Raw genomic sequence first — 14,278 nt, forward strand, 5'->3', positions numbered from 1 at the left:
ATAATGTTTCTATGCAAATATTCAGGCCAACCACATTTATAAAGCCAACAAAAGCTGTTCTTCGGTATGTTTATTTTACAGACTTATATACCATTGATGTATGTCACAATCTTTTAATAAACGGAGAGCAGTACAATGATCTCATGGACACATTGTAAACGTGTCTACGTCACTGCACATCAGCTTGTTTATATAATAATCTCTGGTATGTAGGCAGTTTATCTAATATGTTCTAGCTGGAAAGGTGGGAACAGCACAGTAAAATAACGCAGTAGAATGTAATATCCATTAGGATTCTGTAAAGATAATCATTGGCCGTTTATTTCCTAGAATCAGGGAAACCAAAGTGAAATTTAAGACACAAGGTCACTTTGTACCTACAGTGATTATGTGTCCTCGGTCAGGCTACATTTTATGTTTTTTACGTGCAGTTTAATGATTATAACCCGTCAGTGTTAGTGTTTATGTTGGGGGCAGCCAGCAGCTGTGGGTGGATGGAAGAATGGAGTAACAAATATCAAGCAACTGGTAAGCAAAGAGGAGGGAAAGCATTGAGCAGAGATTTGTAATGCAGCTGTGTCCAGATGGAGCGCAGCTCAGTGATCCTGGAATTGGAAAATGACTTTAGGATACCGCAATGCAGACCGCTGAGAGATCTGTGCCACAGTCACGCACAAGTTGCTGCCCAAAAAACAGAACCCATTTGGTTCCTTTAGCTTCATGACAGTATTATTAGAGATGAGTGATGTTGCAGCAACATTTAGCGGGTATAAAGTTTTGACACAGAACAGGCTGCTTCGCAGAGGTGCAGGGTTCCGTGGAATGCTGTTCCGCACTCTGATTTCATAATCTGAGTACGAATAGATCTGGTACAATGACGGTCAGTTTATTCTGCTACGTGGTGTGGTTGGGGTAGGAGCACATAAGGCTAAATTCCTCCTGCATGACATCAAAATTTCACAGGCAAATGTGGAACTGGTTGAATATTTCGTGGAACAGTTAGGGAAATTTCACTCATCAGTATCATGACCTACAGCTGGCACAGATGCCACAGATGCCAAGAAACTGCAATCTAATTGAACTTTTTCAAATTTTAGATTTATTATTCATTAATAATCTAAGCAACCTGACTAATAATGTTGTTTATTGCTTTCAATGGACTGCCAACAAATATTAAATATCATACTATACTCCTAATTTCACTTCAATAAAGCATATAAGCAAATATAGATATTCACATATAAGCAATAACAGAAAAGATCTAAATAGCTGTATAAATTAGTCTGCTTTTATTTTCATATAATTATGTTCAAAACGTAATCAGAGCATCAATAGTATAAGTCTCTGATAGGCAAGTTGAAATTTAGTACACACCCAAACGTCAGCACAACAACTGTTCCCCGGGAGCTTTGTGAGTTGGGTTTCCACACAAAAGATCACTATGCGCCATGCCAAACATCGATCTCAGTGGTGTAAAGAACACCACCATTGGACTCTGGAGTGCCGGAAGGACGTTCTCTGGAGTAACGAATCACGCTTCACCATCTGGCAGTCTGACGGACAAATCTGGATTTGGCGTATAGCAGGAGAATTTCCTACCCAAATGAGTACTACCAACTGTAAAGTTTGATGGAGGAAGAATAATGGTCTGGGGCTGTTCCAGTGAGGGAAGTCTTAATGCTACAGCATACAATGACATTCTGGAAAATTGCGTGCTTCCAACTTTGTAGCAACAGTTTGGGGAAGGGCCTTTCCTGGTTCAGCATGACAATGCCCCTGTGCACAAAGCGAGGTCCTTCAACAAATGTTATCTTGAGGTTGGAATATAAGAACTTGACCTAACCTAGCCCTGACCTGAATCCCACTGAACATATTTGGGATGAACTGGAATGCCGACAGTGAGCCAGACTTTATAACCTGGCTCTAAGATCTTATGGTTGAATGGATGTGAATCCCTGCAACTATGTTCCAAAATCTAGTGAAAAGTATTCCCAGAAGAGTGGAGGATGTTATAGCAGTAAAGGGGGGTAACAACTCCATATTAATTCCAATGATTTTGGAATGAGATGTTCAACAAGCACATATGGATGTGATGTTCAGGTGTCCACATACTGTTGGTCATGCAGTGTATATATATTTGTTTTTATGCAATTAAGGAGTCATGGGTCTTTAGCTGCCATTGCACATCAACCGATAGCATTCTCCATGGGTCCCAACCATCTTCACTGAAACCTCCGATGAGCATGACATTTAGCCATATACAGCTTTTTATAATATGGTTAACTGTATTTACTTCCTTTACCATTATATCTAAGTGCCTATTCCATTATATTAGAGTCTAGTCTATTCCAGCCATTTGTATTGCTTAGTGACATAGCTGAATCATGCGCTGTGTAACCTTTGGGCTAATAGTAGTACTTCATTACAATTAATTGGTCCCTGTGTGCCACCTGTGTCCCAAGAACTTGCTTCTTGAAAATAACGCTTGCAAATGTCAGATGGGAAGGTTAGCATACTTCAAGGATGTGCCTGGCTAGCCACGTACTGTAAAATACTTTAGAAATGAAACAAACTATACAGTAAGCAGTTTTCAAAATATATAAAGTTATCAAGTAATGTGTGGAAATGTATAAAGTGTTAGGAACATCTCCCTGCTGAATATCTAAATATACTTCCAATACTATTATATCCCCCTTAATGGAGAGCGGCTGTACAGGTAGTGCAACTTGATATTGATGAATAAAGAGCTCTTACAAATCAGAGTTGTTTGTTCAGTAGCAGTGGATATAACAGAAATACAAAACATTCCTCCATAAGAAAATAATTCCTACACTTGACCCAGGTATGTCGAACTCAAACAGCCCTGCAATCCATATTAAATGGGCAAACCTGAGTGAAAGCCAAAATAATTCTCCAAGGACCTTGTCGCATACCATTTTGGAACAAATGTTGCATTTGTTGTTAAGTACTTTAACCACTGTCCTCGGTTACTTTATATTTTCAATGATTGGGTTTGTGTATTAGATTATTGCAACTTGCTACATTCCAAATCTAATTTTACATCAGGAAACAACTCAAGGCCACTTGTAGTTCCAAATAATACCTGTTTAACATGTCTACCTTAGAATTCTGTATTTGTATATTGTACCACTGAATTTATGAGCTTAACTGGAAAAATGTTAAAGTCCCTAATACAACCATCACTGTTCAAAGCTCTATAGCTTTTTCAACCGAATGTATAGCCAAAACTATACCCGTATTCTGCTGCCTGCTTGCTCTGATTACACCACTGTCTGAAATAAGAACATGTCAAATGTATTTGTATTTGTCTGTTATGTCCCTACATATATACATGTCAGTATGACACAAGCATTGATACAATTGAAACAAAAGAGTAAATAATTTAGAAATGAGCAGGACTTAGGTAGCTGCGTTGTCTAAAACTGTCTTGAATGTTTTTGGATATCTTCAATAGCCTGAAAACCTTTTCGTCCACCCTTAACACGATAACTTAGGGATTGACAACCAATGTGTCATGGCACATTTTTGTGGCTCAGGCTGAACTTAGAAGCATTTCTGAGTAATACAAAAATATATTAAGTCTATGCAATGGGCATTGTTTGTGAACTGTAAGTTGTGAATGAAATCAATCATCTATAATTCACCTTGGTTTTCAAACATACTTAAATTTATTCATGATTCTGGTTTTATTTATTGAAATAATGAAACTTTTGTACGCCACTTAAAATGAATCATTAGTTGTATGTGTCGTCATGTTATCACAACACCAAAATGATGGGAACTAATCATATAGTTCCTAGGCTTACCCACTAACATAGGCATCATTTTGTTGTTGCTCTTAAAGCTATACCAGATGATACCATACAACCACTACGCACTATCTGCCCTAGGGCAGCGGCTGTGAGCTACTTGTCCTTTAATTGTGATGTCATGGGCCACTGTATGCTTCTAAATGAAACCCCACGAGTTCCATAGATATTTTTGCAAGTTTTGCAATGTGAAAATTGAGAGTTTGTTATTAACTTTCAGTGCCTGGGAATCTGGGATGCTTTAAAGACCATGGAAACCCACCTCCTCTGACTGGCATCAGCGAGACATCCAATAAGCAGACGATACAAACCTGCATTACTATGTGCCGGAGACAACGATACAAGGTAGAACTATTTGTGTTTATGCTCTGTTTCCTTCCTTCGTTTGTTTATTTTAATTTTGGTATCTTTTTTACTTTTATCTAGTAATGTGTACACTAGTGGTATTAAGTACAAACAGAATCTTATCTCAAAAACAGAGTAAGTAATGCATATATTGATCATTTTAGATCTCAATTTGATTGTCAGAACAGTTCTGCTTATTCTAGATATAATGTAATAAAGAATAACTCTATACTGCACTTCCCTTTCCTTCTACCACTCATACTTCTTGAATGGCATTGTCAGTGCCTCTCCCATGTGAACTTCCCCATTTGTGCACATCGAAATTTCAAATGTGACATAGTACAGTCACATTAATGAATGGCACATCCCTTAATGAATGGCACATCCATAATAACTGCTATTTTATTGTTCATATTAACTCACTGAAGTCCACCCAGGGGCGGGCTGGACCGGGGGACAGCGGGCACCCGGGCCGCTCAGTCTAGCGGCTGTCCGGGCCGACCGCCTCCCCCGCCGTAGATGTAATATTTTTTTTTAGGTTACCGATAGAACAGAACAGAAGTGATGATGTTGCGATGTGCAGGCGCGGGCTGGGATGTATCAGCCTGGGCAGCGCACAGGCGGCCGCATCGCGTGTCACGTGATGCGGCCACCAGTGCGCCACCCGGGCTGATACATCACAGCCCGCGCCTGATGTAAATGGCTCCTTATCTGTCTTTATTGGCTCTACAACCTGGTATAATGGTATACTAGCAGCCAAATATGTACAACCAAATATTCCAATTTGCATACAGCTGGTTCAGGCTTGTTCATCAATACAGGATATGAACAATGGCTTCACATTTAGGTTTCGTGGCCCAGGCATATTTTATACATACTTGCCAACTCTCCCGGATTGTCCGGGAGACTCCCGCATTTTGCAAGAGTCTCCCGGACGAGTGTGGCAATCTCCCTGATAGGAAGGGGGAAAAATTTAGTTTAAACGCCGCGATTCACCCGGAATCGCGGCGTTTAGCCCCGCCCCCACTGTAAAATGACGCGATTTGCGTCATTCCGTCACGGGGGCGGGGCCAAAATGACGCGATTTCGCAGCCCCACCCCCTGCACGCCCACGTCCCAGCCGGCATCTCCCGGAAAAGGAAAAAAAAATGTTGGCAAGTATGATTTTATAGCAGGTAGATAATGTACGTTTTAAGGAGACTATTACTGTATTTTATATACAGTAGTTTAGTGGTTGATCTGTATAGCTCTAGAGTAGCAATTCTAAGTATATTTTAGTAGATATATCATTGAAAAAGAATGTTATTGATAATAATAATTATTATTATTATTATATTTCTTGTTTTTAGTTCTGCTTTAACTGTTGCACTGTTATACACAAGTAATATTTTTACCTGAAGCTAAAATAAGGACAGGTGTAAAAATGATAGACACTTTTTTATTATACCCGTGTGACTGCATCGGTATGTGTGGCCTCTTTACCATGACATTTAAACACACAATGCTGGAAGCAGCCATATCTCATATAGCTATGTGTTGTAATGAACATTTAGAGTCTTTTTCACCAAAGGCTAAATAAGATTTCTCAGGAGTGATTTATGAGTTGCTCATTTCAAGGACATTTCTTTGCATTCTTGTTTAAGACGATTTGATCATTAACACAAAAAAAAACACAAGAGAATCTCTTGAACTTAACACATTGAATTTTTTTTCTTTTCTTTTACTGTGAGAAAATCCCCTAGGCCTCAGTCACACTTTTACTGACTACCAGCTCTCATTTAACCAGTTCACTGACAACTGACAGCACATGTGGAGGGTGCTAGTCGTGTTTATTTGGTCTAGCTAGGTTTTATGTCAGCACAGTAGTCAGCACTGTACAATATAATTATTCTAATAGGAAGGGGTTAGAAGAAGGTGCAGCTTTAAGCCTGCCTGGTTGCTGCTGCAAAATGTAAACATGGAGAGATCCTTAGTTAGCAAGAGATGGAAACCAATGAAGACATAATTCATTGCACTAAGTAGTCAGATGCAGCCGAGTCATTTAGCTTCCCTATAAATCTAATCTGGTGTTTTACATCTATTAAATCTTCTCTCCTGTTACATCTGCCTGATATTGCAGAATATTTGCTGGCAATTCCCTCCTTACTGGTAGCTGTGCCAATTGATATTATAATGGATCAGAGACCGTAACTGGAATATAGGACTAAGCAAGCCTGAGGTCATTGTAGTCTTCAGCATAGAACCAGTCAGAATGTATATCCATTACTATGGAGACCATAGATGAGGTTGCAGAAGTAAAATCTCTATAAGTAAATGCATATCTGAGCCCCAGAAAGGAGAGGAGAGGAGTGAGCTATGGAAGAGAGCGGATGGAGGTAGGAGATAGGGAGCACTAAGAGGAAGTTTGGTAGAGCAAAGATGGGAGCCAGAAAGAGAGAAAGTAGATAGAATGGGAAATAGATGGGAAAGATGAGATAAATATTTTATGAATATACATAGATTTATCAATTGTATAAAATTGGTTCTCAAACCTTTCTCACTCGGTTACTTTATTATACATAGCTCATAATATTTAAGCATATCTTTTTCTGAAAATGTTGTCCATGTCATGTGCATTAAACATGTCAGTCATAATGTTGTAAACAATGTATCCAGTTATGGAAAATTCACTACTTAATTAATGTCATTGCATTTATATCTCTGATCTTACCCAGCTGGCTGGACTGGAGTCGGGGTTTGCGTGCTTCTGTGGTAACAACGCAGATTACAGGAAGCATGGAGAGACACCAAGCACAGAGTGTAACAGCGTCTGTTTTGGGGATCACACACAACCGTGCGGAGGGGATGGGCGCATCATACTGTTTGACTGTAAGTCATCTTCTTTTCTTATTTTAAACACCATGCTTGGGGTTGTCAGCATACTTAAGCCCAGGGCTTCCAACCATCATTACAGATACTGACAGCCAGCGAAAGTCATTTTTTCCATTGGTAAGGAAAAATATAGGTTATTAAATCTGACATACTCCTGACACCAGTATAATATAAATAGAAATACTATGCCCATGGTTTAACGACTCCATAGAGTTGTGTACACCTTACTTCTAAACTCTGATCATCTCTTCTTATGCAGACATTCTGATTGGTGGGAAAAATACTATAGCATAATCATGTGACCGCAAACAATACTTATCCGTAGCAGAACTCTAGGTCGCTCTGGGTGCTTTGTCTGTTCATTTACAGTTAATGTTTTTCTTGAAACCTTGATAAAGGTGGGTTGCGCTCCACTGAAACATTAGTCTAATTAATTAAATTCATCTAACTTCTATCTATCTATCCATCCATCTATCTATCTATCTATCGGTCTGTCTGCCTATCTACTGTAGGTGCCCTTTGAGATACAGTAGAATTCTCTTTGTTTAAAACTTTATTATTTAAAAGTTCTTATTTCATTTTTTTATCTATATTTTCTGTTTTTTTTATCTTCATTTTATTCATATTTGTTATGTTACTTTTAGTCTTAATCATATTCAAAACAAAACATGGTTTACATTAAAACAAGTTGTCAACTTTTAATTTGAAATAATAAAAAAAACAATAATTCCTTAATAACCTATTTGCAGGAGCAAATGAAAAATCCATTTCCAATAACGTCCAACCTAAATAAAGTGTATGAGCAGATTAATGCCAGTTTCCTCCTGATCTTTTTATACTTTACCTTCCCCTGATTATCATGTTGTCTACGGTATTGTTCTCTTGTAGGGGAGACATTCTGCAGCTCAGGGGTCAAAATATTCTGTATGTCTCATTCAGGGAAAATGTACTAGTAGATGCTCTTTTATGCTTTGAATTGATGATGACCTTTTCTCTTTATTGTCATGTTATATATAGCACATTCCTAGCAAAGTCCTTTACTGCACCCGGTCTGACTTCCCCTCTCCATCTCCTGTGTCTGGTTCTCTTTGTCTTCCTCTGAGCTTGCTCACTCCCCTGCTCTCCTCCTACACAGCGTTAGACCAGCAGTAGATAGAGTCAAAGAGAATGTCCAGACAGCAGAGAAAGCACAAAATGGACAAAGTGCTGAGCAAAAATCAACTTTGGTAGCGCCGCAAGCCACGGTTTGTAGAAGTGCGCCTAGATTGGCACCTAAACACATAGATTTACTAAGCAAGATGTCAACATTGGCGGAGAAGCAGAAGTTTGCATAGGCCAATGGGGGTGTGATGAAGCGTAGACATGTCTAGCTAAGTAGTGCTTTGGTGCACCTACTTAGGTGGGATGGAAACTAGATAAAGTATTGGAGAGGGCGCATTTTGTTTTTCACAAAGGTGAATCCACAGCAAGACTTACATTTTGCACCTCTGAGCCTTGAGTTTGCATCTGTGTGCCATTATATTGTGCCCAGCGCACATCCAGTTATATGCTTACAGTCCTCTATCGGGACATTCCTCTGCAAACTATAAGAGCACCTAGGTGTGCGAGAGGTGGAAAAACTGTACAAAAGTGTAAATGTCACATTAAACCTCCTACCTCTATAGAACCACCCTCTATATATAAAACACGTTGTGTTTCTTGTAAAACACTGCCTGGTTTAGCCTCATTTATAGTGTTAATTGTGAGAAGGAGGGGGCACTTTGTGCATATGAAGCTTTTAATTACATTACTCTGAATATGCCTAGAAATGCTATTCTCTGCTAAAGTATAACATGAAGACACAAATGCATACCATTTAAAGCACGTGAATTTCTTTTGTGACATGAAAATGGCCACACGCCCCTCGCACAACAAGGAATGACCCTAACAATGTGCACTCTCCACCCTTTCAATAATCTCACTCTGCAAATGTAAATCTCGTGTTTGCACTTTTCTACAAAAGTAGGTGCACATGTGTGCAGGACCGGTGCAAGGTTTCTCGGCACCCTAGGCAAAATTTCAAACTAACCCCCTCTCCCCCCTCCTGCCACGACACACCAAATACCCACTTCCCAGACCCTCACACACTTCACTTTTGTTATAAAAAAAAAAGATGAGCCTCACCTCCTCCAGCGGTCTGGATGCAGTAATGTTTTATGTAGAACGCTGTCCAGACTCCACTGCTGTCCAGGGGCACAGGATTTCTAGAGGGGAAGTATCCAAGTGTTAGATGTGGGATCAAAAACTTTTGAGAATTACCTATCACACTGCTCCCCCTGCAGCACACTGCCCCACCTGCTTGACCATGTCCCCTCCTGCAGCACACTGCCCCCCCCCCCCCCTGCTCAGGGGCAAACGGAGGATTGTCGGGGAGGGGGGTTTCCCCCCCAACCCCAAAAAAAACCACCCCCCCGCGAGAGCTGCTGCGCATGCTCCGTTTCTTCAGCGCTGTCCTATACAGCAGTCGCGGCGATGTCTAAGAAGCGTCCGCGGCGGACGCTTCTTTGACAGCGCCGCGGCTGCTGTTTAGGACAGTGCAGCTATATCGGCCACTTAGTTAGCGCAGGGGGGGGGGGGTTTCTGGAGACTCAGAAACCCCCCCTGCGTGCGCCACTGCCCGCTTGACCATGTCCCCTCCTGCAGCACACTGCCCCCCCCCCCCCCCGCTTGGCCATGCCCCCCCCCCCCCCCTGCAGCACCATGTCCTCATTCCCGCAGCACACTGCCTCCCCCCTGCTTGGCCATGTCCCCCCCCCCCCCCTGCAGCACTATCTCCTCCCCCCCTGCAGCACACTGCCCCCCTGATGACCATGTCCCCCCCTGGAGCACACTGACCCCCCCCTTGCATCAAAATGTCCCCTATCCAGCACACTGTCCCCCCTTGCTTCATAATGTGCCCCATCCAGCACACTGCCCCCCCCCTTCATCAGTGTCCCCCATCCATTACACTCCCCCTACTGCCTCACACCCCCCCTCCATCACTGTTCCCCTTCCTGCTTCACACTGCCTCCCCTTGAATCAAACTGTCCCCTCTCCTTCACACTGACTCTACCTGCTTAATACTGTCCCCTCTCCTTCACACTGCCCTGCTCCCTGCACAGGATAAAAGAACAGAGCCGGACACCAGTGGCGCCCTCTAGAGCCCGGCGCCCTAGGCAGCTGCCTAACGCTGCCTAATGGTAGCGCCGGGCCTGCATGTGTGCCTACTGTGTATGCCCTCATCCGCCATAACGTGCCTACTGTGTATGCCCTCATCCGCCCTAACATGCCTACTCTGTACGCCCTCATCCGCCCTAACGTGCCTACTCTGTACGCCCTCATCCGCCCTAACGTCTCCCATCAGCCTGTGCAAAATTCTACTCCTCCACAGATGCTACTGTCTTGTGCTGTAAACCTGCAAGCTTTAGCGGAGATCTATGTGCACTTTCACAAGTCAAGGAAGGACCAAAACTGATTTTGCTCGGCACCTCAACTATTTCCGACTTTGTAAATGACTTCTAGGGATAAATGTATCAAGCTGAGAGTTCTCCAGCAGGTTTGAAAAACCAATCAGATTCTAGCTATCATTTATTTAGTAAATTCTACAAAATGAAAGCTAGAATCTGATTGGTTGCTATAGGCAACATTCCACTTTTCAAAACCGCCAGAAAACTCTCAGCTTGATACATTTACCCCCTAGTGTGATCTGATGGCAAGGTGTAAAGAGAAATTAACAAAACCCCCATTTAATAATTAATTACCCTAAAGATTAAGTCTAACAACTTTATTTTTAGAAGGAATAACATCAACAAAAAAACTACACTCCTTAATGGGACAAAGGGGTTCATTTACAACAGCAGCAACATTCCAACAAAGTGTAGAGCTGTGCCCATTCTTTTGCCAAGTCTAAGACGACATTGCAGCCAATATGCATGTTCTGCCAGTGCGTAACCAATGTGCTCTTGGTGCAGATGTCAATCTTATGCACTGCCGTCCAGTGATCATATGCTGTCCTGTTTATTAAAGTATTATGACAACAATACTGCTACATAGTTGCCCATTTGATTTCATATTGTGATTAAAGAAACATTACCATGAGTGAACTAAAGTGCTATGTGCAGAACAATCCAGACTCTTGTGTTCTGATAAAGCTCTGCAGTCCGGCATAAATAAAAAGAGCACCTTCAGGTCTGACATGCCAACAGAACAGCCAAACTAGCTTTTGTTTGAGAATTTACACTGGGTCTGTTACAGACGTTGCTGTGCTCTACAACCTGGTCCAATCCACCCATTTGTCCAGCCAGTGTGCACATGAAGAGCCTCCAAAAGGAGACACAATAAGGCTAATTTATGAGTTACAAAAAATACTGATCCACGCTGTGTCTTTATTTGTACAAGTGTGCCTGTTTGCCTGTTTTCCAAGGTGTACATCCAGTTCCTGGTTCTTGGGACTGTCCATAGGAAATCTGTCTGTGCCTAGCTTTGTGCCTTTAAACATCTTAACATGGGCATGGTGAAAATAATAAAATGTTATCTGGAAGTTCAAGCTACAATCAGCCCTTCATTTGTTTCAATGTTTCCATTTTTCTCCTAGTATTCTGTTTTGTGGCGCATAATTCATGTCCTAAATGAATCATGGCATAGCTGTCAACATTAGAGTCATCAAATCAGGACAAAATAAGCCCCACCCCCATTCTGTCCAAACTCCCCACAAATGGGCTCATTTAGTTTAAACTCCACCCATATTCTGTTAAGCCCCACCTCAATGCAGCCCACAAAACTGGATGTCCCGCCCAAATCGGGAGAGTTGCGAGATGCGAATGGGAGTGAGGGGACATTTGGTCTGTTTTTATGACAGTGTCACTTTTGTATGTCTGAATGACTTTATTACATTGGTTGAAATGTGCCTGGAAATGCTTTATAATGCAAAAGTACCTGGAAGGTGCAAATGAAACCCACTAAAAGATTGGGATGAGACCTGATCTCAATCCTCCTCCTCAGCCCCCACTCACAAATTCACCCTTTTCATCTATTCATCCTATTAAAATACTGTGTTCCAGGGGCGGACCTAGACTATCCTTTAGAGGGGACGATTTAGCATAGCCATACCCCTCCTTCACTCTGATTGGTCCCAGTTGGCCCTGCCTCCTTTTTCCGTTTGATCGGATCTCTACGTCGCAATTTAAAGGAAGAAAGATTGCTGCTAGGGGGGTCCCAATCGCTCCCCCCTGGATCCACAAGTGGTGTGATCCCACCAAACAAAATCTCATTTTTGCACGTGAGTGCTTAATTCACACTTATGAAGGAACTAATGAAGGAACTTATGAAAGAACTTATAAAGGACCTCCCCCCATTCAGCCAACTCCTCCCATGAGACCCATGCTGTCGTCTTGGTCAACAATTGCATGCACTTATCCGTCAGACCAGCTACATTTGCGTAGATGCGGGATGTCACAAAAGAGTGTTTTCAATGCAGGTTTTCACTTTTGCATGGTTAAAAATAACACTTAATGATAAATTAACCCCCATTACAATAACTGATAATTATTTTCTTACAGAACAATGTTAAAGAACATTGATTATGTTAATGTTTGATTGCTATAACATTGACATACTGGCTGCTGAATTTTCATTTTTATATGTACTGTATGTAATAACAATCCTGAATATAGTTATATAATAATAATATTAACAACAATAATATTAATAGTAGTAATTGTTGCCGTGATAAGGAAACCTTATGTGTGAATTGAAACAATCCTGAGATCAGGACACTGAGTATCCCTTACCATCTGAGCCAGTGCTTTCTATGTCTGTCTTTGGGATTAACATTGCTAGAGTCATATACTGGTGCATGGAATAAATTCTTATGCATCAAAAAGAGATCATAGGATCAACAGCACAAAAGCGGGTCTTGCATGCAAAATGAAGAAAGGCCGGGGCCCTGGGAATAGATCTAACAATAGATACCTCACCAGCCTGGCATCCAGACCAACAGCTGCCAGAAGCAGGTCTCAAGCATTTTGGAGCTGTCGTCATTTCATACCTCGGCCTCCCAAAAGACAGAATAGCTCTGAACAATATGTTACTGGGCAGAGGGCAACTGTGGAGAGGTCATAGGAAACACGTTGGTCCATACACTGTGGAGCTGGAGACAATGCTAGTGCATAAAAGTCCAATGTAAGTGTATGAACCAAAAACAGCTTTGTGAGGTTTTTGGGACATAATTTTTAAGCATCTTTAGACCCATAAGTGTTTTCCTATAAAAGTGTTTTTATTAATTCAGAAGTCTGTCATCCTGATCTGCAAACATAAGCTTTTAAGGTGTCAAGGAAAAGATTAATTTGTTGCAGACTATAAAAATACTCCAAGAAGATGCCAGTAGTCAGTTTCTGCACATCAGCTTCTAACCCACTTTCCTCACGTTATCACAAGGTTTGCTTTTACTGAATAAATGTATATATTTTCCCTTCTCCACATCATCAGTGGACCGTGGGCTAGATTTACTAAGCTGCGGGTTTGAAAAAGTGGGGATGTTGCCTATAGCAACCAATCAGATTCTAGCTGTCATTTTGTAGAAAGTACTAAATAAATGAAAGCTAGAATCCGATTGGTTGCTATAGGCAACATCCTCACTTTTTCAAACCCGCAGCTTAGTAAATATACCCCCGTGTCTCACCAATATGGACTTGCTGACATAGGGGCCTGATTCATTAAGGAACGTAAATTGCGATATGTGCCGTATTTTGCATTAAATTGCTCTGCCCAGAATCGGACTATAACGCAAGTGTATGTTTTGACATCATCAATCAGAAAGGACACTTATGACAGCCTATGAGTTCATGGGCAGAAAGGGGAAGGGAAGGGGTGTATGCCAATAGTCACTGTACAATAAGGGCGTGCCGAGGTTGGGTGCACGCAGCAGCGTCAATTCAATCTTTGGGCATCTCTCAGGTACATTTACATAAGTAATATCACGATAAATGTATTTTATGGCAAAATAAATGTAAAAAAAAAACCTTTTTTTTATTGTTTTTTCATTAATAACTATATTGTTGACAGGTGACAATAATTGATTAGGTTTTTTTTTTTATTGTGTCTGTGAGAGCAGAGCGTACCTAGACCCGTATGCAACAATAGACGTTTCTTCACATCCGCTTGTGGTTGAATACGGACGGGCATTTGCCCGAATTACATCCATTTCTCAAAATAAC

The 14,278-nt window shown here is 41.4% G+C and overlaps 1 protein-coding gene across 1 annotated transcript in view; it reads left to right on the forward strand.

Moving 5' to 3' along the window:
* The window catches only part of KREMEN1 (kringle containing transmembrane protein 1), a 151,697-nt gene that overhangs the window by 107,716 nt on the left and 29,703 nt on the right, over positions 1–14,278 (forward strand). The window contains exons 4-5 of the mRNA XM_075178549.1: positions 4,051–4,175; positions 6,890–7,043. Of these exons, the coding sequence (XP_075034650.1) occupies positions 4,051–4,175; positions 6,890–7,043 (279 nt within the window). The remainder of the gene's footprint in view (positions 1–4,050; positions 4,176–6,889; positions 7,044–14,278) is intronic.

This window comes from Mixophyes fleayi, chromosome 1 (assembly GCF_038048845.1).
Source record: "Mixophyes fleayi isolate aMixFle1 chromosome 1, aMixFle1.hap1, whole genome shotgun sequence".
Classification (NCBI taxonomy): domain Eukaryota; kingdom Metazoa; phylum Chordata; class Amphibia; order Anura; family Limnodynastidae; genus Mixophyes; species Mixophyes fleayi.